The 21,580-nt window shown below is 39.0% G+C and overlaps 1 protein-coding gene across 1 annotated transcript; it reads left to right on the top strand.

Moving 5' to 3' along the window:
- The first annotated feature begins 392 nt into the window (after positions 1-392).
- Positions 393-20,562, top strand: fgd5b (FYVE, RhoGEF and PH domain containing 5b). The gene is made up of 5 exons (XM_048610536.1): positions 393-494; positions 5,742-5,872; positions 10,280-10,408; positions 11,868-12,019; positions 18,272-20,562. The coding sequence occupies exons 2-5, from the start codon at positions 5,765-5,767 to the stop codon at positions 18,306-18,308; spliced, it is 426 nt and encodes a 141-aa protein (XP_048466493.1). The 5' UTR covers positions 393-494; positions 5,742-5,764; the 3' UTR covers positions 18,309-20,562.
- The last annotated feature ends 1,018 nt before the right edge of the window (positions 20,563-21,580 follow it).

Below are 21,580 nucleotides of genomic sequence, written 5' to 3'. Positions count from 1 at the left end.
TTAAGCTTCAATTCAATGAAAAAGAACAAGCTTGACTATGGAAATTAATCTTTTGAAGATTATAAATAATTTTAGAGAAGTAGCCAAAATTATAACCCATTACTTGATGATTATGAGTAGAAACAAAAATCAACATCTGTTGTATACATTATTCTTTTGATTCAAATGTTAAAATCAGATACTAATGACCTAAAACCAACTCAATGTGGAATTTCTCATTTAGCAGTACTGATTATTTTTGAGATATACATGGCTATTACTTTTGTATATGTAAGCTTCATCAGATTTTCTGCATACCTGAGCCAAATTGTACCTTTTTATTTGGTTTAAATACATTACACTGACAGGTAAAGTTTTGTTGAGCAGTATGTAACGTAGTTTTATCTTTCAGATTGTTTGTCAAGCCTGCTCAGTAAACAAATTTAATCTGGATTACCTTAAAAAGCGACCCGCAAGAGTTTGTGATCTCTGCTTCTTGGAATTGCAAAAGAGAGGTAAAGAAAATATTAATGTTAGAAATGTAGATGCTCTGGAAATGTACTTACATCTTGCATAACCACTCCTCCAAACTATGTTGACCCATGTAGAGCCAGGAAAGAAATTATAGAAGAGCGCAATGTTTCTACTGTATGTGTATACATACATGTGGATATCAATTCATCTGACAGTTAATTCAATGTATAATTCCTTTGATTATTCCTGATTGATTTAAACAATATTTATCTTCTGATCGTCTAAGGGAGTAGATTATCATTGTTACCAGAAATGAAAAGATTAATCACTTACCTCAACTCTCTGCTTGATATTTGTTTTTTCTTCGCACCACTCCATCTGTAACCTCTATTTCTCATCACTGAATGCTGCTCTAGTCAAATCCCTAGTGACTGTCTTGAGTGTAATAATTGGATTTTATTTTCCTTGACCTTTAGAAGCATTTAACACTGTTGACAGCCCAAGCACACTTGCCTGACTAAAACCAGTGTACTTGTCTGTCTCCATGTCACCAACATATTTCTAATGATACTGCTCCTCATTAACCTCCACTATGATCACTGCAGTACTCCAAAGGGGCAAAGGAAAATGCAGTCCACCAACAACATTATTCAGAAGCACTGGTGAATTTTCTGCATCGATGTGATAATACTTGGCTGTATCTCTCCCCAGCATACTTAACTTCTTCACAACCTCTGTTGTCAGACTGCTTGTTCAGCATCATGTAACAGGTGATGAATAACTATTATTGATATGGCCAAAACCATTATTTGACTTCTGGCAAAACACTTAAAACTCCATTCATCTGACTCCACTCTCCTATCTGCAGTTAATTTACGCAGAATCAGATGGCTTGGATGACCTGTTGAATTTGAGTCAAGCTTCAAACCCCATATGCTATCTGTTATCAAGATTGCTTACTTAATCCTTGCTTAACGCTGTCTTTACCTCACCTCCACTGCAGCACAAACTCATTCATGCCATTATTGCCTCCAGACCCTGTCCTTTGTCTTTCTTGATCGTGTTGTGTAGTTGATTCCATGCAAAATTCCTATTTGTTCAAAATTGCAGTTCACGTTCATTAATTTCTCCATGACCCCACCCAGCCTTTTGGTTGCAACTTCTTTCAGCCTTGCATGGCACCTGATGTGCTTCAGCTGGTAGATTCTTAAGTTTTGTGGATCCTGCCCACTTCAGTATGAGTGACAGACTCTTCAACCATTATTGCCAACCTTTATAGACCTTTTGCCCTAAATCCAAATCTTTAAAATTAATTCATTGAGGATGTGGTCTTTGCTATTAATACTGGTATTTATTCCTAATTGCCCTTGAACTGCTGCAGTCACTACAATTAGCTATACCCACAGAGCTTTTGGAAAGGAAATTCCAGGATTTTGAACGAGTGACTGTGAAGAGGTTTTGCATTTCCAAGTTAGAGTGATGAGAGACAAGGAGAGAAAATTGCAGGTGGTGGTGCTTCTGTGCACTGGCTCTTGTTCTTCATGGTCAGGGCTCCCCAAATTGTGGGGCGTGACCCCTAGTGGAGATGAAGGCCAAAGTTTTGGGGTCATGAACTCCAAGGCAATGGCTGCGTGGAGTTGTGATCATCTCTCAACAATAGTGAGGCCCCTTTAAAGGACACCATTTTTTAAAATACTGGGTGTGTCCTAACTGCCTGTTTTTGTATCCTGAATCTTGTCCTGTCCTATGCTCTTTATTTAAAAAGCTTAAAGCTTTTCTCCTTTCTCCCCTCACAGGTTTCTCATTTCTTCACTCCTTTTCATTTCCTCCAAGTTTCTCAAGCCTGGGGTCCTATGCCCCATTTGCTCTCACAAGCATGTTCCCTTTTCCCCCTCAAGACATCCTCCTCTATTTCGGTGAGATCAAGCGCAGAATCGGGGACTGATTCATGGACCATCTGTGCTCTGTACCCTGTAATCAACAACATCTTCTAGTTGTTAACCATTTTAACTCCCCCTCCCATTCCCTTGATGACATGTCCATCCTGGGCCTCCTCCAATGCCACAATAACGCCACACACAAACTAGAGGAGCAACACCTCATATTCCACCTCAGGAGCTGACAGTCTGATGGCCTGAACACAGAATTGAACAGTTTCAAAATCTCCCCAGCCCCGGCCTCGTCCCACGCCCAACCCTCCCTCTCATCCTCGCCTCCTTGACCCGACACAACCTGTCCGTCGTCTTCCCCATCTATCTGCACCACCCTTCCCACTAACCAATCCCTACTACCCCCTACCTGCATCCACCTCTCACCATCGCACCTCCCTTCCCCCAGCCACACCCCTCCTCCCTCTCGCCTCCTTGACCTGACACAACCTGTCCATCTTCCTCCCTACCTATCCGCCCCACCTCTCCCACTGACCAATCCCCACTATTCCCTACCTGCATCCACTTATCACCATCCCATCTACCTTTCCCCAGCCCCACTCCTTTCCCTCCATTGATTTCCCAGCTCCCTCCACCACCCTGTTCTGATGAAGGGTCCCAGCCGGAAACGTTGACTTTGCTATTCCTCTGCTGCCTGACCTGCTGTGTTCCTCTAGCTCCACGCTGTATTGATTCTCCCTTCTTCCCCACCCACCTGTTCTCACAGATCATGGGTCTTGGCAACTTTGGAGCACCAAGACGAGGTCATAAAATATTGATATATCTGGTTCAGTTAGGTTTCTGTTCATTGATAAACCCAGAGTGTTGTTGATGGAGGAATTGGTGATGTTAGTGCCATTAGATGTCAAGAACCTGTAGTTCTTGAAGATGATTATTGCCTATCATTTGTGTGTGGTACAAATGCTGCATGCCACCTATCAGCCCAAAAATGAATGTTGTCTGTCTCTTACTGAATGCAGAAACAGACTTTTTGTGCCTTGCTATTTCTCTTTGCATTTGGCAACCTCAAAAACTTTGTTTTCAAGCCACCTTTTACCATTGCTGGTCAAACTACTGCATAACCTGAGATGTTTACATTAATGCCATGACATAAATACAAGTAATTGCTGCACACCACTAAAATGACAATTTAAATCAATTATAATGGTGGAATAGAAAGTATGCAATCTTAAACAACTGGCACAATGTTATACTGCTCATATATTCATCCTTAAGAGAATCTGGGAAAGCTTAGCATTGTTCCCCATGTGGATACTTGTTACTTTTTTGGGTTGATTTTCTTTTTGTTCAAGAAATTGAGAAATATTTATTTTAAGTGTTTTTAAAGAAGATTTCACATTCATATTTTGGAGGTGCTTTTGATATATTCATAATGAAAGCTTGTCTTCCCATTGTGAGCTTTGAAAGGTATTGTTTTGATTGTCCAAAATGATTTATCTTGGTGTCAGTAACTTTCTGATGCACTCAGGAAAACCTAGCAGTATTCTTTTCTCAAAGCTTTTAATTTCAGAAAGTGAAGAGAACATCAAAGCGTCATTCCTGGTATTTACCTCAAGGGTATTCTTGGTATTTTAGCTGAGATAAAGTTCTAGTCACCTATTTGACCATGGGAACGTCCCAGTAGAACTCAATTCTGTCTTTACCTACAAACTACATGCTCACAGATATGTTTCCCAGTGGAAACAGTGGGATTCTTTTTTTATAAGTAGGTCCTTTGTGATTTTTTTAAAAATTCTCTCCTATTCAACTGAGTTCAGCACAGACCAGGGGTCTGTGACATTCCTGGACTTTTTGGCTCATTACAGTACCTGCAGACATGCTGCAATCAACCACTCCTCAAGGCTTCTCAAGTCTATTCCTCTATTTAATAAGGATCGTGGCGACACTGCTAATATTCACTTTCCTGCATTTTCCCCATAACCTTTGATTTCCCCTACTGATCAAGAATTTATCTAACTCAGCCTTAAATATCTACAAGGACTCTGCCCCCGCAGCTCATTGTGGCAAGGAATTCCAAAGACTCTAAACCCTCAATTCAGTTTTAAATTGGTGCCCCTTTGTCTGAGACTATGCTGTCTGGTCCTAGACTCTCACATGAGAGGAAATATCCTCTCAGCATTTACCCTGTCAAGCCCTTTAAGAATCTGATATGTTTCAATGAGATTACCTCTCATTCTTTTAAACGCGAGTGGAGTCCCAACGTGTTAGCCTTTGCTTATAAGATAAACCCTCCTTTTCGGGGATCATCCTCACGAACCTTCTCTAAACTGCCTCAATGAAATAATATCTTTCCTTAAATAAGAGGACCAAATCTGCTCTCAATACAAAAGATGTGGTCTCACCAGTACCTTGTACAGTTGCAGTAAGACTCCCCTACTCCTATACTCCAATCCCTTGAAATAAGGGCCAACATTCCATTAGCCTTCCTGATTTCCTGCTGCACCTGTGTACTAACTTAGTTTCATTACTAACTTTGTGTTTCGTGCACTAGTACCCCCAAATCCTTTTGAATTGGCAGCTTTCTGCAGTTTTTCTCTGACATAGCAAGAACTGCAGATGCTGGAGTCAGAAATAACACAGTGTGGAATAGGAGGAACGCAGCAGGCCAGGCAGTATCAGAGGAGCAGGAAAGTTGACATTTCGGGTCAGGACCCTTCAGAAATTTTCTCTAATTTATTTTAAGTAGAATCTGTTCTTTTGTTCTCCCTTCGAAAATGAAGAACTTCATATTTTCCCCACATTATACTCCATTTGCCAACTTTTTGCCCTGTGGAATCTCACTGGTCATGGGTCACTAACCTGAGAAAGAACCCTTTATCCCCACTTGCTGTTTCCTGGGCACTAGCCAATTCTCTACCCACATCAATATACTATCTGCAACAACATAAGCATTTCTGGACGTCCAAATACAACACATCTACTGGTTCCTCTCTAACTATTCTGGTTGAGACTTCCTCAAAAACTAATAAATGAGTCAGACACAATTTTTGTTTCATGAATCCACATTAATTCTGCATGATTAGATTAAGATTTTCCAAATAATTGATTCCAATACTTTTCCAACAATACACGTTAGGGTAATTGGCCTATATTTACCTGCTTTTTGCCTCCCTTTCTTTTTGAATAGAGGTGTCATTTTGGCAGTTTTCCATTTCTTTGGAAATTCTCCAGAACCCAAATGATCAGCAGTTCCACCTTCTCCCATCTCTCCTCCAACCCCAAATACAACTATGGAAACCAAATAGAAATTGCAAGAAGTTAAATTTGCCCTTTTTTAAAATCTTATATTAGATTTTAATATTAATTTTAACATAAACCTATTTACTTACTGTTAATTAGAAGTACAGTCACCTGATCCAAAGATGCTGTCTCCAACTCACAAATCGTCAAGCGCCCTTACCTCAGTTTTTCACAGTATTCAGCATTCTTCAGGACGGAAGCACAAGAAAATTCCAGCAGCACTGAAAGAAGTAAGTGGGGCAAACAGCTTCAACTGATAGTCATCAGACTATTCTTGTTGCAACAAGTGAAAGATACAACTTGAATATTAAATGCTTTTAATGCCTTTGGTGCTGTCTTGCTCATGAAGAAAGTGACTTCCCACAGTTGCATGACTGTAGAATAGGCAGTGGCAAAGCTCATGATATGTATATTTTGGTATATGGAGGGGGTATTAACTTGCTGTCATGTTAAGGGTTTTACTAATTTGGAAAAACTAACAGACCGTTGGTTGTTTTCAATTGGCAGAAAATAGAAACAACAACAGACTGTCATTTATGCAAAGTGTTTGTGCTTTGCACCAATACCAGATAAATTGATGAAAAATGAACTCTTACTGATGATTATGTATAAATTAATGTAGGTTGAAAATGATGTACGACATTTCTGCTGCCAGTAGCAAGAATATGTTGACTTGGAAACATTACATGATCAAAATTGAAGTCTACTTTTCTAGTGGATTTCAAGCTCTATTGGACTCAGTACCGGGTTTTATTGCAGTTCTTCAAATCTGCTTATTAAATGTAAAATGGTATTTGCATTCTTTACCTCCCTAAACCCTGTTTTGATGCCACTCAGTAACGTGCTCTTGGCGGATGTACAAATTTAAGTATTTCTCCTTCTGTTTCACTGATAGTAAGGTCAGGCTGCCACTTTGTTTCCAGAAATTAGGTCACCAGAGCAGGAAAATGTTGCCCAACCCTGATTGATTTTTGGATTTGAGGGAAAACAGATGAAGTCCAAAAATACAGTTACTATTTTGTGCAAGTTGCTATTATGTTTAACTTTTTTTATTGTGTCACTGATATTTATTGTTGAAATACTCCAATTACTGTAACAGAAACTATTTATTTAGCATTTTTTGTGTGGAAAGAAATTGCTATTGTAAACAATTTTAACTTGTCTAGTGCCTTTAAGATAATAAAAATCCTGAGGTCACAGGCGTGTAAAGAAACAAACTTAACACAAACTACATAAAGCATTAAGGAAAAAGTGGCTGGATGAAACATCTTACGGAGGAAAAACAGTGTAGAGGCAGAAAGATTTATGAGGATTTTCCCAAGCTTAGGATCTTCACAGCCACTGATGGTAAAGCAAGTAAAATTGGAGATGCTGAAGAGGAATGAATTAGATGAACACGAATACCTCAGAGTGTTATCAGACTAAAAGCAGGGTGGAAAAGCTATGAGGGACTTGGAGAAAAAAGGTGAGAATTTTAAAATGGACACATGCTTTACTGAGAGTCATAAGCAGAGGCAGCATCATTTTGAATGACCTTCAGTCTACAAGGTGTAAGGTGGAGGCCATCCAGGACACTTTAGGACGATTGTGTCTAATCCAGGATTGGACTGCAGTAGTCGAGTTAGAAGTATCAAAAACACAGATGAGGGTTTCAGCAGCAAGTGAGCTGAGTGGACAAATTCAAATAATATTCTGAAGATGAAAATGGGCAGTTTTCATGATGGCCCTGGATGACAAATGTGATAAATGGCAAGACAAGACAGAAAAGAAGTGTATGACAGATATCAGATATAAAGGGAATCCAAAAGTCTTCTATAAGCAAAAAGAAATGTTCGAGGGGGCAATTATAAACAAAGAGGGGGATTTATGCATGAAGGCAAAGGGCATAGCTGAGGTACCATATGACTTCTTTGCATCTACCTTTACCAAGAAAATGCTACAGAAATGAACTGGAGTATTGTATCAAATTCTGACCACCACAGTTTAGAAACAGTATGAAGACTTTAGAGATGGTGCAGGAAAGATTCACGCCAATAGTTCTGGGGTTAAAGACACCAGTTTGAGGATAAGTTAGAGCTGCTCTCTCTTACAGGAGAAGGTTGAAAGAAGATTTGACAGATGAAAACCATGATGGATGTAGACGGAGTAGATAGAGGGAAACCAAAGAATAAACAGAGCAACAGGAAAATGTTTTCATGCAGTGAACGTCTGTGATCTCAAATGCACTGCCTGTGTGCTTTGTGGACAGTTTCAAATATGGATTTAAAAGGGAATTGGCTAAGATTTAGGGATAGGAAAAGGGGAGTGCAGCCAGCTGAGTTGCTGTTACAGCAAGCCAACACAAATGAATTCTTTCTGTGCTGTAACTATTCTATGATTCTGTGACCAGCAGTGTGACTGTGTTCAAGATAGTAAAACGTCTGGTTTAGCATCAGACAGTTGTTGTGGAGAGGGTTGCAGTCAGAAGCCAGGGAGTATAATTTGTGCCAGGGACCAAAGATAATGACTTCAGTCTTCTCAGTATTCAATTAGAGGAAATTTCTGCTTATCTATTGTCTGTGTCAGATATGCAGTCTGGCAATTTAATGACCATGGAGTAATGGAGAAAGGTGGTAGTGAAGTTGAGCAGCATGTTGTCAATGTACAAGATTAAAGCTAGCGCTAGTTTCGATGATATCACATGGAAGCAGCACATGTAGCATGACTCCATAAACAGAAATTAATTTAAATACCAACGATAGCCATCAGCATTGATGAATGAGGAATGCCATGTTACATTTCTTCCAATAGTGCCATAACATCTTTAACATTCACATGATTCATGTAAATGTCAATTCTGAGAGTGCAGCAATGCCAGTGCTGTTTGGGTGGAATCCCAGATTGTGTACAAGTCCTAGGTCTGGACTTAAAAGTCTATAAACCTTCTGGTCCAAGGGCAAAATTGCAGTCAATAGAGTGGAACTTAGGTGAATTGTCTCTTCACTACTGTGCAGTTATGCTGATTTTCCAGCCCTGTCGACGTGCACCCATTCCTCCACCCTCTCAACAAAAAATTGTTATCCCAAGTAAAACTTTGAAAGTATCAGTCTTCATGGAAACAGTGGAAGAATAAATGGGTCTTTTTTGTGGCCTGATCTAGCAGTTGGTGTGTCACAGAGATCAATGCTGGAGCTTCGACTCTTTACAATTTATATAAATGACTTAAATTAAGGGACTGAAGGCTATGGATGCTAACTTGCTGATAACACAAAGTTAGGTAGGGTAATATGAAGAGGACATCAAGAGGCGACAAAAAGATATAAATAGTTTGTGAGTAGGCAAAGATTTGGCAAATGGCATGTAGTGTGGTAAAATGTCAAACTATTTATTTTGGCAGAAAGAATAAAAAATTATTTAACTGATGAGAGATTGTAAATCTCTGAGATGTAGAGGATCTGGGTGTTCTCATGCATGAATCACAAAAGGTTAGTATGCAGGTACAGTAAGTAATTAGGAAAGCTAAAAGAATGTTTTGTTTATGGCAAGGATCAGTTAAATATAAAAGTAGGGAGATTATGAGACCACATCTGGAGTATTGAGCAGTTTGGTCTCCTTATTTAAAGAAGGATACTAACGTGTTGAAACTGTTTAGAGGTTTACTAGACGAATGCCTGGAATTGGTGGCAAGTGTCTTAGGACAAAAGGTTGGACAGGCCAAGCTTATGTCTGCTAGCACGTAGAAAACTTAAGGATAACTATATTGAAACCTGTAAGATCCTTTTGGCTTCAGATATGTCAGACCTGCTGAGTTTCTCCAGCAATTTCTGTTTTTAAGGTCTTGAGGCATTTTAACAAGATAGATGTGGAAAGGATGTTTCCTCTTCAGAGAGAAGCTAGAACTAAGGCTCACTTTAAAAATAAAGGGTCATCTATTTGAAACAGATGAGAAATAATTGTAGTCATGAGGATCGTGAGTCTTTGGAACACTCTTCGTGAAAAGGTGATGGAAGCAGAATCTTTGAATATTTTTAAGGCAGAGATGCATAGATTCTTGGTAAGCAAGGAGGTGAAACATTATTGGGGGTAAGCAGACGTGCAGTTGAGGTTACAGTTAGATCAACAGGCTTTAGGAACCAAATGACTGACTCCTACTCCTATCTTGTATGTTTAAGGCAATCTACCCCTTCAGGTGAGAATTTTGTAGAGAAGTATTCATTTGAAGTTAGCCATAGCTCCATTTTTCAGCAACAAAATCAATTCTTGAATTTCATTTCTCTGCATGTTGTTTAGGAGGCTGCCTTTATTGCAGTTCCCTAACTGTAGGGCTTTATCTACAGGTGACAGAGGAACTCTTCCTTGACCTTTCCATCATTGAACTACTTACAATCAATGTTGTTACTAATTGCAGGAGCGTTGACTATTCTAAATAATAGAGAATTATCAATTTTACTGCTATTAATAGTTTGCAGTTAAGAGTGGAGAAAGGGAAATAAAACAGAAAGGCAGAAGTATACAGCATGTCCCACAGCATCTTTGCTAGAACTAGAAATTGAAAGATCAAATGAACCTGCCAACAAACCAGATGTGATAAAAATGAGAGAGACACAAGGAGTTATCCAGAATTTTACTTTGAAGTGTTACCCCACTGTTTATTTTAGGTATCTGCTAATACTGGAGCATCATCGATGAGTGGCTACCTTTATAGGTCAAAAGGTATTAAGAAACCATGGAAACGACTCTGGTTTGTCATTCAGGATAAGGTGTTATATACTTATGCTGCCAGTGAGGTAAGAACCTGTCCAGTTATTATATAGATAAATGTTTATTTGTCAGTTAAATGTCTGAGACTGTACCACAGCTAACTTAGGAGAAGGAAAAAAAAATTAGAGTGCAATGGATGATATTATTAGTTTCACATTAACACAACACTGTTTCATAGTAAGGTATTACAGTTTACCTGTTCTTTTCTACAATTAAGTTGTAATGATTATTTTACAAAACTCAACTTTTTTTTGAAGAGCTAATAGGCTATTTGTGCCAGTTTATTACTATATTGACTGTATTGTGTATCAGCCTCTATAGCTGTGTTGGGAGCAATCTTAGAAGTCTGTTTGTATGGCGTGCATTTTTTCCTTTCCACTCAATTTTTTCTCAATGGAAAGATGAGTGTTTAATTCACTTAACTGCAACATTTGAAATGCATTAATACAATGGGAAAGACAGTAGCTGCTGCAGTTTTAAGTGTCCAACTTTATGGCTCCTGACCCCAGCCACTGTGGCACTTAAAGTACAGGCCATACAGTTCTCCTTTACGTTCAAATTTTTTTTATTGCTGTTTTTCTTTTGTTGATTCTTTTGTGATTTGGAAAGAGGCATTGATTTATTAGTGAATAACTTTAAATCATCCATTGGTATTAACAGTCTGTAACATGAAAATTAATGCATGTATTTGAATAGAAACTTGGCAGACTTGTAAACTGTTGAGAAGAACTCCAAAATGAACTTGCATAAGACATTTGTTTGACCCCAGGTGAAGCACTGTGTATAGTTCTGGCCACTATATTATAGGAACGATATGAATATATTGAAGAGTGCAGAAGTGATTTACAGAATTGATTCCAGGGAAGAGAAATTTCAGTTATGAGGGTAGATTAAAGAATTCGGGACCGTTCTCCTTGGAAAGAAGAGGCTGAGGAGATTTGATAGAAATATTCAAAACCATGAGCAGGCTTGATAAGAGTAGATGGTGAGAAACTGTTTCCGTTTGTAAAAGGAACAAGAATGAGAGAGCATAGATTTGAAGTGATTTGGGAAAGAAGCAAAAGTGGTATGAGGAAAAACAAAGCTTTTCACACAGCAAGTGTTTAGGTTATAGAATGCATTGCCTAGAAGTGTGATGGAAGCATTTTCAATTGAGATATTCAAGAGGGCATTACATTATTTGAATGAAAATAATGTAGAAGGCTATGGGGAAAAGGCAGGAGATTGGCACTTGGTACTAATGCTCATTTGAAGAGTTGGTGCAGGTTTGATGAGCTGAATGGCCTCCTTCTGCACTGTAAGACTTCTGTGACTCTGTTATATTCTTTGTGGCCCCCGTGACTGTGAACAAGGACCAATATGGCCCACGAAGCCAAAACTTGAAATAAGTTGCATTAGGTAATCTAGTGATAATTTTATTTTATATGCCTTACCTATTGAAGCTTCTCACAAAAATTATCTCTAATGTCTATTTTTTAAAAACAGGATGTAGCTGCATTAGAGAGCCAACCACTGCTAGGATTCACAGTTTCTGAACTCCAGGATGATCTTTCAGAACCCAAAGTGATTTTCCAGTTGCTTCATAAGAGAACACTGTTTTATGTATTTAAAGCAGATGACCGTCATACTGCCCAAAGGTGAGTAAAACAAGTCATTGTTCGGCAGCAAAAGCTGTAGATGCTAGAACCAGAAAATAGTGAAAATACTCAGCAAGTGAGGCAGCATCTACAGAGAGAGAAAGTGAGTTAACATCTCAGGTCATTAATACTGGTAAATGTGTCACAAGACAAATTCTCCTCTAACATCCTTCAAATAAAGTGTTCTGATTAAAACCTCCTTGACTTTCCTTTTCCTAGGGTTCATGAAACGTTTCCTAATCCAGTATAAGACTTTTCCCTCCTTCATCTTTTTTTTTCTGGTTCATTGTCTACATTGGTATTGCTTCATGCTTTTGTTCTAGGCTGCCAAATTTCATCGACTTTGTTTCATTTTCCATCTTACCTTTACCTTCACATGGTCCATCTCTACATTTCTATTCCCTCCTTCTAATTATCTTTCTTTATCTGGAGGTGGGCTGTCAACAAATATCTACAATAATCTCATGGATTCCTGCTGATACCTTGACTCAACTTCTTCCCACCCTGATTCCTGATAAGAATGTGTTCCTTTCTTGCAGTTTTTCTGCCTTAATTCTACCTCCTCTAAAAATGTTATATAAAAGGCTATAAGACGGAGAGTTCATGGTTTTTTTAAATTCATTCATAGGATTCGGTCACTGCTGGGTTAATAGTTTAGCAAATGAGAGGATTAGCAAACTATCGAAAAAAAAAGCTGAGAAAAATTAGTAATCTTCAACTGTAACTAGTGGGATGCCATAGGGATCAGTGCTGGGGCCTCAACTATTTACAATCTATGTTAATTACCTCAACGAAGGATCCAAATGTGCTGTAGTCCAGTTTATTGACGACATAACAGCAGGTAAGAAAGTAAGTTATGAAGAGAACACAAAAGTCTCCAAAGGGAGATGGATAGATTAAATTAGCAAACCTTTGGCAGTTGAATCTAAAGTGGGATAATTTTTAATCTTTTATTGGATTTGTGTTGCTATCTAAGCCAGCATTTGTTGCCCATCCCTCAGTACCCTTGAAAAAGGCGTTATGAGACATTATCTTGAACCACTGCATTCTATCTGCTGCACGTACACCCACAGCACTACTTGAGGGGTGTTCAAGGATTTTGACTCCGCTACAGTGAAAGAACAGAAATATAGTATCAAGTCAGGATAATGTGTGGCTTGGAGGGTAACTTGCAAGTGGTGATGTTCTAGTGCCTCTTCTTCCCTTGCCCTTGTAGTTAAAAGTAGATAGAAGTCATAAGTTTGTAACATGCTGTCAAAAGAAGCTTTGCAAGTTGCTGCAGTGGATCTTGTAGATGGGTATGTTGGTGAGAAGGATGTGAATGTTTGGTGGTGCATAGGGTGTTGAACTGGCAAACTACTTTGCCTAAATAATGTTGAGCTTCTTGAGTGCTTTTGGAATTGTACTCATCCAGGTAAGAGTATAGTATTCTATCAGACTTCTAATTTGTGACTTGTACATAAAGGGCAGGCTTTGGGAAGCAGGAGGTGAGTTATTCTCTATAGAATTCCCAAACCCTCTTCTCTTATCCACAGCATCTATATGGCTGCCCCATTTCCACTTCTAGTCAGTAGTGTGAATTCAACACTGGTGATGTTCATTATCATGAGGAAATGGTTAAAAAATTTCTTGTTGGAGATGGTCATTGCCTTACACCTGTGTTGCACTGAGTTTACTTGTCACCTATAAGTCAAAGTCTGAATATTGTTTGGGTCTTGCTACTTGTGCATATTGACTGCTTCAGTATCTGAGGAGTTGCAAATGGTTTTGGGAAATTTTGCAATATTTAGCAGAAATGATGATGCAGGGATGGCTATTGATGAAGCAGATAGAAGTGACTGAACCTCAGAAGCTCTGTATCATAGTGTTCTGCAGTTAACCTTTTTACTTATTCATACCTGGCACATAGAAAGATGGTTGTGGTTGTTGGATGACAAGGTGTGGAGCTGGATGGACACAGCAGGCCACGCAGCATCAGAGGGGCAGGAAAGCTGACGTTTCGGGTCTGGACCCTTCTTCAGAAATGGGGGGGGGGGGAAGGGGGCTCTGAAATAAATAGAGAGGGGGAGGCGATGATAGAAGGTGGATAAAGGAGCAGATGGATGGAGAGAAGACATCCCGCCTCCTTGAGGCGGGATGAAGCCAGCACACGTGAGTGTAGGTAGGGAGTTGGGATGGGGGTTGGTCCGTGAGGAGGGAGGGGCGGGTAGGTAGGGAAGACGGACAGGTCAAGGAGGCGGGGATGAGGCTATGGGTAGGAAGTGGGGGTGGAGGTTGGTCAGTGAGGTAGGAGGAGCAGATGGATGGGAGAAAAGATGAACAGGTCAAGGAGGCGGGGATGAGAGGGGCTGGTCTTGGGATGAGGTCGGCCGCCCTCCTCACTGACCAACCCCCAGCCCAACTCCCTACCTACACTCACCATTACTGGCTTCATCCCGCCTCCTTGACCTGCCCATCTTCTCTCCACCTATCTGCTCCCTATCCACCTTCTATCATCGCCTCCCCCTCTCTCTATTTATTTCAGAGCCCCCTTCCCCTCCTCCATTTTTGAAGAAGGGTCCAGACCTGAAACGTCAGCTTTCCTGCTCCTCTGATGCTGCCTGGCCTGTTGTGTTCATCCAGCTCCACACCTTGTTATCTCAGACTCCAGCATCAGCAGTTCCTACTATCTCTCTGTGGTTGTTGGAGGTCAGTCATCTCCAGTCAAGGACATCTCAGCAGCTGTTCCTCAGGTTAGTGTCCTAGGCCCAGCCATCTTCAGCTGCTTCATCACTGACCTTCTCTCTATCATAAGATCAGAAGTATGAAATGTGCAATCATCGGCAGACAATGTTCAACACCATTTGTGATTCAGATGCTGAAGTCATCTAGATTCAAATGCAACAAGATCTGGACAATATCCAGACTTGAGCTGACAAATGGCAAGATACATTCGTACCACACAAATGCCAGGCATTGACCATCTCCAATTAGAGGCAATCTAACCACCTCCCCTTGACATTCAATGGAGTTACTATCACTGAATTCCCCATTATCAATACCCTGGAGTTTACCATGGACCAGAAACTCAACTGGATTCACTACATATACACAGTGGCTATCAGAACAGGTCAGAGGCTAGGAATATTGTGGAAAGCCAACTGATCTCCTGACTCTCGAAAGTCTGCCCACCATCCACAAGGAACAAGTCAGGTGTATGATGGAATTCTCCCCACTTGCCTGAATGGATGCAGCTCCAACAACACTCAACAAGCTTGACACCATCCAGGACAAAGTAGCCCATTTGATTGGCACCATATCCGCAAACATCCACACCGTCCAGCACCAACACTCAGTACACACTGCTGCTATTATCTACAAGATGCACTCCAGAAATTCAACAAAGATCCTTAGACAGCTCCTTCCAAACCCATAACCACCTCCATCTGGAAGGGCAAGGGCAGCAGACACATAGAAACAGTATCACCTGCAAATTCCCCTCCAAGTCACTAACCATCCTGACTTGGAAATAGATCACTGTTCCTTCACTGTTGCTGGGATAGAACCATGTAATTCCCTCCCTAACAATATTGTGGGTCTACTTACAGCACATGGACTGCAGCAGTTCAAGAGGCAGCTCGCTACCTTCTCAAAGGCAACTAGGGATGGGCAATAAATGCTGTCCAGCCAGTGATGCCCACATCCCACAAGTGAATAAATAAGACCAAGTTTATATTTTACAATATTCTGCAAGCTGCCAGATTTTAGCCTGATCAATTAATCTATCTGTATCCCTTTATGACTTCTTGACAACTCATTTTCCTGCCTATCTTTGTGTCATCAGAAAATTTAGCCTACTGTATATTCAGTGCCTTCATCCAAGTTATTGATATAGATTGCAAATTTTTGAGGCCCCAATATTGATCCCTGGCCCACTCGTAAAAGCTTGCCAACTCCACTTACTCCTAATTGTCCATCTCCTGTTAGTGAACCCATCCTCAATCACTGCTCATATGTTACCCCTCTGTTATGGCTTTAAAAGGTGCATTTTGTCCTTTTTTTTATGAAGAAAGGTTGAGAGAGGTGACAAGCAGCCTACTCAGAATCACCAGAGTAAATAGTTTTTTTTAAGTTGCAACAATAGAAGCAGCCTGAATGGGTGGGGTCAAGCCCCCACAGAACCACGATTTTTAGTTTTAGTTTTTCAGTAGCAGCTACTGAGGTCTTGGAGCTGTTTTTCCTGTCTTGGTCACAGCTAAAAGCTGGGGGTTCTCTTCCTGCTGCCAGAATTGCATGTGAGACAAAATCTGTTTTACTGAATTTGCCAAGGGTGTGTTTGTAGGATGTTACTATATTGGAATAGTTACTGTTTAGTAGCTAAATAATCTATTATTCTGTTAAGTTTTCCAATAGAGTTAATGATTCAATTTCTTTCTTTTGTTGTATTTTAACCATAATGTACGAATAAGGTGATTTTACATCAAATCTAATAGTTTGATCAATCGAATTATCCAGAACTCAACTGCCTGGCCCTTGCCTGTAAAATAAGAAAAATTAGGGTCTAGGCCAACTTTTTAATATATTTTGAAGGGGGGGATTGGTCTGGTCCATAATACCTTATACTACGAGCATTTATTTATTTTGTGTAGTAACCTTTTGTTGGGGCATCTTATCCAAGCATAATACATCTCCAAGTTTCCTGTTATGTACTTTGCTTGCTATTTCCACAAAGCACTTATAAGGAATTAGTCAAATGTCATTTCCCTTTCAAAAAAAATCATGTTGTCCCTGTTTGATTGTACTATGATTTTTAAATGTTTAGCTATTACCTCAGTGATTGATTCTAGTATTTTCCCTTTACAGATGTTTCGGCTAACTGATCTTATGTTCTCCTGCTCTTTATCTCTCCTTTCTTGAATGCCGGTATTTGCGTTAGCAGTTTTCCAAACTGCTTTCCAATGCATCTGTATCTCAACAGCTATTTCATATAAGATTCTAGGATCCAGGCCATCACATCCAGGGGGCTTATCAGTCATTGTTTCTGATATTTTTCCCATAACATTTCTCTCATAATTTGTGGTTGTTTTAAGTTCCTTTCTCCCTTTTAACCTCTTGATTTTCAAATATTCTTAGGATGCTTTTTGTGTCTTCTACAATGAAGACAGACATAAAATGCCTGTTCAGTACTTCATCTTATCTTTGTTTTCCATTATTAATTTCTCAGTTTGACCCTCTGTGGGACCAGCATTCACTGCAGCTGCTCTTTTCCTTTTTAAATACTTATAGAAACACGCACCTTATTTTAAAATAATTCTGTCAAGCTTTCTCTCATACTCTAATTTCTTCCAAATTATTTTCAATCATTCTTTGCTGTTTTCTAAAATCTGTCCAATCTTCTGACCTACCCATAAGTTTTGCAGCACTGTACACTTTTACTTTAAATTTAATACTGTCGTTCACTCCCTACTTAGTCAGAGTGCATCGTTCTCTTGGAGCCTTTCTTTGTCAATAGAATGTATCTTGGCTGAGAATTATGAAACGTTTCCTTAAATGCCTGACATTGCTTCTCAACAGACCTATCTTTTAACCTGTTCTCCCAGTTCACTTTAGCCAATGTTGTTCTTGTACCCTTGTAATTGCCTTTATTTAAGATTAAGACACTAGTCTTAGACCTACACCAAGCTCAGTGTGAAATTCTGTTATGATCACTGTTGCCGAGAGGCTGTAATTACTATGAGATAGTGAACTAATTTCATCTCATTGCATATTGCAAGGTCTAAAATTTCCTGCTTCCTGGTTGACAGTAGGAATGTGAAAGACATTTTATGGGAAAAAAATACTGTCATAAGTACTCTATGAATTTATAAAGCTTTTTTGCCATTCTGATTAAGATTATGAAGATTGCCAGTTATTTTTACCATATCTTGAAGGCCTGTATAGTCTGCCCAACAGTGTACAATTACTGTAGTTTATAGTAATATAAACTATACTATTATAGTAGTTACTATAATCTACTCCCACAAGTGATTTTTTTGCTATTTCTTATCTCTATCCAAACTGACTGTATAATGTGATTTTGTGAACTGTGGTCATCTCTGATTATTGGACTAATTTCATTCTTAATTAATCTAAAGAAATGTGCTCCTAAGTTACCAAGCAGATGAAACTTATTTGTTTCTGCACTTGTTTGAAATTATAGGAGATTGCTTTGTACATAAAATTCTGAGACATGACAGATACAATAATTAACAAATGTTCCAAATTTCTCAACAGATGGGTAGAAGTTTTTCAAGAAGCTACTGTGTTATAACACTCCTAAAACAGTCACTACACCAGGGGAGGACTTTGAGAAGCAACTCCATGAAAAATATACCACACTGAGAATGCTAGAGTATGGTGTTGATATTGCAAAAAGATTGAATAAAAATATTCATATTCACACCTTAATCTCCTGTGACTAGAGATTCATCTTGAATATCAGAATGAACTGCAAAGATTCTGCACCAGCCACAAAAGCTATCCATGTACTCTCAGATGTTGCCTGGAAAAGGCCTTGAAGTTGAAAAGTTGACCAAAGTCATTGACTAATTTAATTGCCTTTTGGTGACAATGAAAGCAAGAATTAATCAAGCTCTATTCTTTCAGTCTGGCTATTTTCTCATCTCCCAAAAAGATTTCCATGATGGTGTATTTCTGTGCTACATTTCTCAAATGTGATGGAATGGTTTCAGTATAAAACTGTGAAAATCACCACATTACTATTGATGTAAAGGCCCACCTTGACCTCTCCAGTTTAATCATGGATTATTGAATTGACATGTTCAATCTCTTGAAGACCTCCACATTCAGAAGTGATTTGTGAATACCTCAAATTTCCATGAGGTAAATTCAGTACCTCACTTGGTACTCAACTTTGTAGACCACAAAGGTCTAGTTTGTGCAGATATAGTTGATTTTATCTGGGGTCACTATTGGCCTGAATACCTATGCTTTGGAGAAAGGAAGGAATAGTTTTCTGATTCCGCTCATCACTGCCCATTGACCCGAATAGATAGTACCTACCTGGACACCAAACCTGGTATTGATTTATGAAGACTAAATTCCTGAAACAACCAAGTGAGCATATGGTGATTCACTGAAGGACTGCTAGTGTCCATGATGCTGCATTGAGAAGGAGCTGGTGCTTCAGAAAAAGGAAGAGAAGAAAATTGGACAAAATGTTGCTATTTGGTTCATGACTTACAAACTTTGAGATACAAACGAAGTAATTTGGTAGCCTGAGACAACTGTATATATAAACAGGTTGACATGAGATATTGTTGGAAGCAAGTAGTCTTTGATGATTCCAATATTCTTGTCTGGTTTTCACGGCATTAATTTCAATACTAGATAGTTCTCATGATTTTCCAGGTTTATCAGAATGTGCGCTTATATTTTTCAAAATGTTATGGTGGGAACAGGGCTGTTAAATGCTGCCCAATTTTCCAATATATTTTAACATTATTGTTTCTATTTAATATTTGGCTTTTGTAAAAAAGAATGACGACGAGATAGTTCAGCAAGGATTTATACATGCAGGCATGAGCTAGATTTATGTATTTATTTAACTATTGTAATGAGCATCTATGGTTCTTCATGGAGCACAACAGACATCACATAGAATTTAAAGTGCAAATTAATGTAAAATATGCCTGTTCTTCCAGTACTAACTTTTTATAAGTATGTAGAAAGTTGAATGTAAACTAGCATTTGGGATAAATATGGCCTGGTGAATCTAAATGCAGGGACTCTGATTTTCACACCGTGTAGGATTCCTTTCAATGGGTGAGGGAAACAATTCCCTTGTTTAAAAAAACTCTACAAAATGCTGAATCTGTACGTTCATTGATGATGGCCAGAAATGTCTTTCAAAAGACCAGGTATGAAATTGCTTACATCCAATTTCACAAATAATGCTACTATTTGCTTGAGTACTTCTGTAGAGAAGAAGAATCAGCTTGGATTTTCATTTGAAAGAGTTGAGTCAGAAGGTTGTGGATTCAGAATTCCACTTGAGACTTGAGATAATATCAAGTCTGCTGCTTTAACGGAGATGCCAGCTTTTTGTTGAGACATTGAACTGACACTCCTAACTGTTTAGGTGAATATAAAAACAAATTTCGTAGCTTTGCTTTGAAGAAGATCTGGCAAATGCTGGTCCATCAGACATCAACACTAATTGATAAATTACTTAGTCATTCATCTCATTTGCAGCCAGCAAAATTATTTGTGTGAATTGGATTTGTCTCTTATTAGGATATTTATCTGCTGCTGAGGATATGATGAAGCACCATTTAAAGTTAAACTCTTAAAGCAATTCCAGCGTATTGGCCTTGACAACCTTGCCTAGAGTGCATTGATTGTTTTCTGTGAAGAACTTGCTGATATCAGTTATAAATTTGTCTTTTACTGGTTTTCATCTATATCCACTACAGTTTAAATCTACCTTTTCTACAATTTGTTTTTGATTTGTCTCTGTGAAGTGCCTTAGGACATTTTTCTACATTAAAGGTGCTATATAAATGCGAGGTGTTATTTACTGTCTTAAATAGCTCTGTAAGGCCACATCTCAGTCATCTCCCTTCAAAGTAGAGCATGAGATTTTGCCAGTATTCTAGCATAATGAGGAATCAGAGCTTTTTAAATCCCTAAATTGCGTCCGTTCTTTGTGTTTCTGGCCAATATTGTCAGGACTGACCACAGCACCATGCTGTTAAAGATTGACTTTTTTCGGTCTTCAGTATAAAATCTCTGTCCGAACAATTCCACATTGTTTGACCTTTTTTCAAAAACTTCACACAATCATACAGTACACAAGAAGTCTACGTAGCCTTTTTGCAACTTCATGATGCTGCTATAACTCAGCAAAATCTGAGGGCACTGATCAGAGTTCTGATTTCTTGACCTGTGGATTAAGGATTCTGTTGAAGAGCAAGCAAATATTGTACAGTTGTACTAATCTTTTAAATTTAGCTTTTCAGGATGGGGGAATGCATTTCCACATTAAGGCCTTTGTATTCTTCTTGTAAACCACAGCACAATTCCACATGAATCAGTACTGCTGTTCTTTCTGCCTCTGTATATTCATGTATGCCTAGGACAAACTTGTCCAAACAACAGTAGCATTAAAGTTTGCGACATTTAAGTTGCTATATAACTGTAAGAACCACATGCAACAGCCTCCCACTCCCATACTGTTGTCCCTGTATCTTCCAAGGATTGCCTCCTATTTCTTAACCACATGCTATCCTATGTGGCAAAATTTGAAAATATAACCTTGGTTTCAAAATGTATGGTGACAAGACACTGCTACACTCATCATCTTTCTTAAGCCCGCCACTCTCTAAATGTCAAGCAGAATTTACTATGATTACATCATGGGAAGATCCAAAGCCATTGTCCTCCTGTTCCCAGCCACTGACTCCATTTCTTGCTTTCAACTGTCTGAGAATGAACTAGACTGCTTATAACCTTGATGTCACATCTGACCTCACGAGCTGACCCTACATTGTCAGGCACACCGTTTGCACCTCCATAACATTG

The sequence above is a fragment of the Rhincodon typus genome, chromosome 22 (assembly GCF_021869965.1).
Source record: "Rhincodon typus isolate 14 chromosome 22, sRhiTyp1.1, whole genome shotgun sequence".
In the NCBI taxonomy this organism is placed as follows: Eukaryota; Metazoa; Chordata; class Chondrichthyes; order Orectolobiformes; family Rhincodontidae; genus Rhincodon; species Rhincodon typus.
The sequence above is the reverse complement of the archived record's forward strand: the minus strand, read 5'-3'. Positions and strand labels throughout refer to the sequence as shown.

Bases quoted from the DNA above. Each gene is read 5' to 3' on its own strand.
- fgd5b (XM_048610536.1), top strand. From the start codon at position 5,765: ATGCTGTCTCCAACTCACAAATCGTCAAGCGCCCTTACCTCAGTTTTT. The intron at 5,873-10,279 runs GTAAGTGGGGCA...TGTTTATTTTAG, and splicing joins TTCCAGCAGCACTGAAAGAA to GTATCTGCTAATACTGGAGC. The intron at 10,409-11,867 runs GTAAGAACCTGT...TTTTAAAAACAG, and splicing joins ATACTTATGCTGCCAGTGAG to GATGTAGCTGCATTAGAGAG.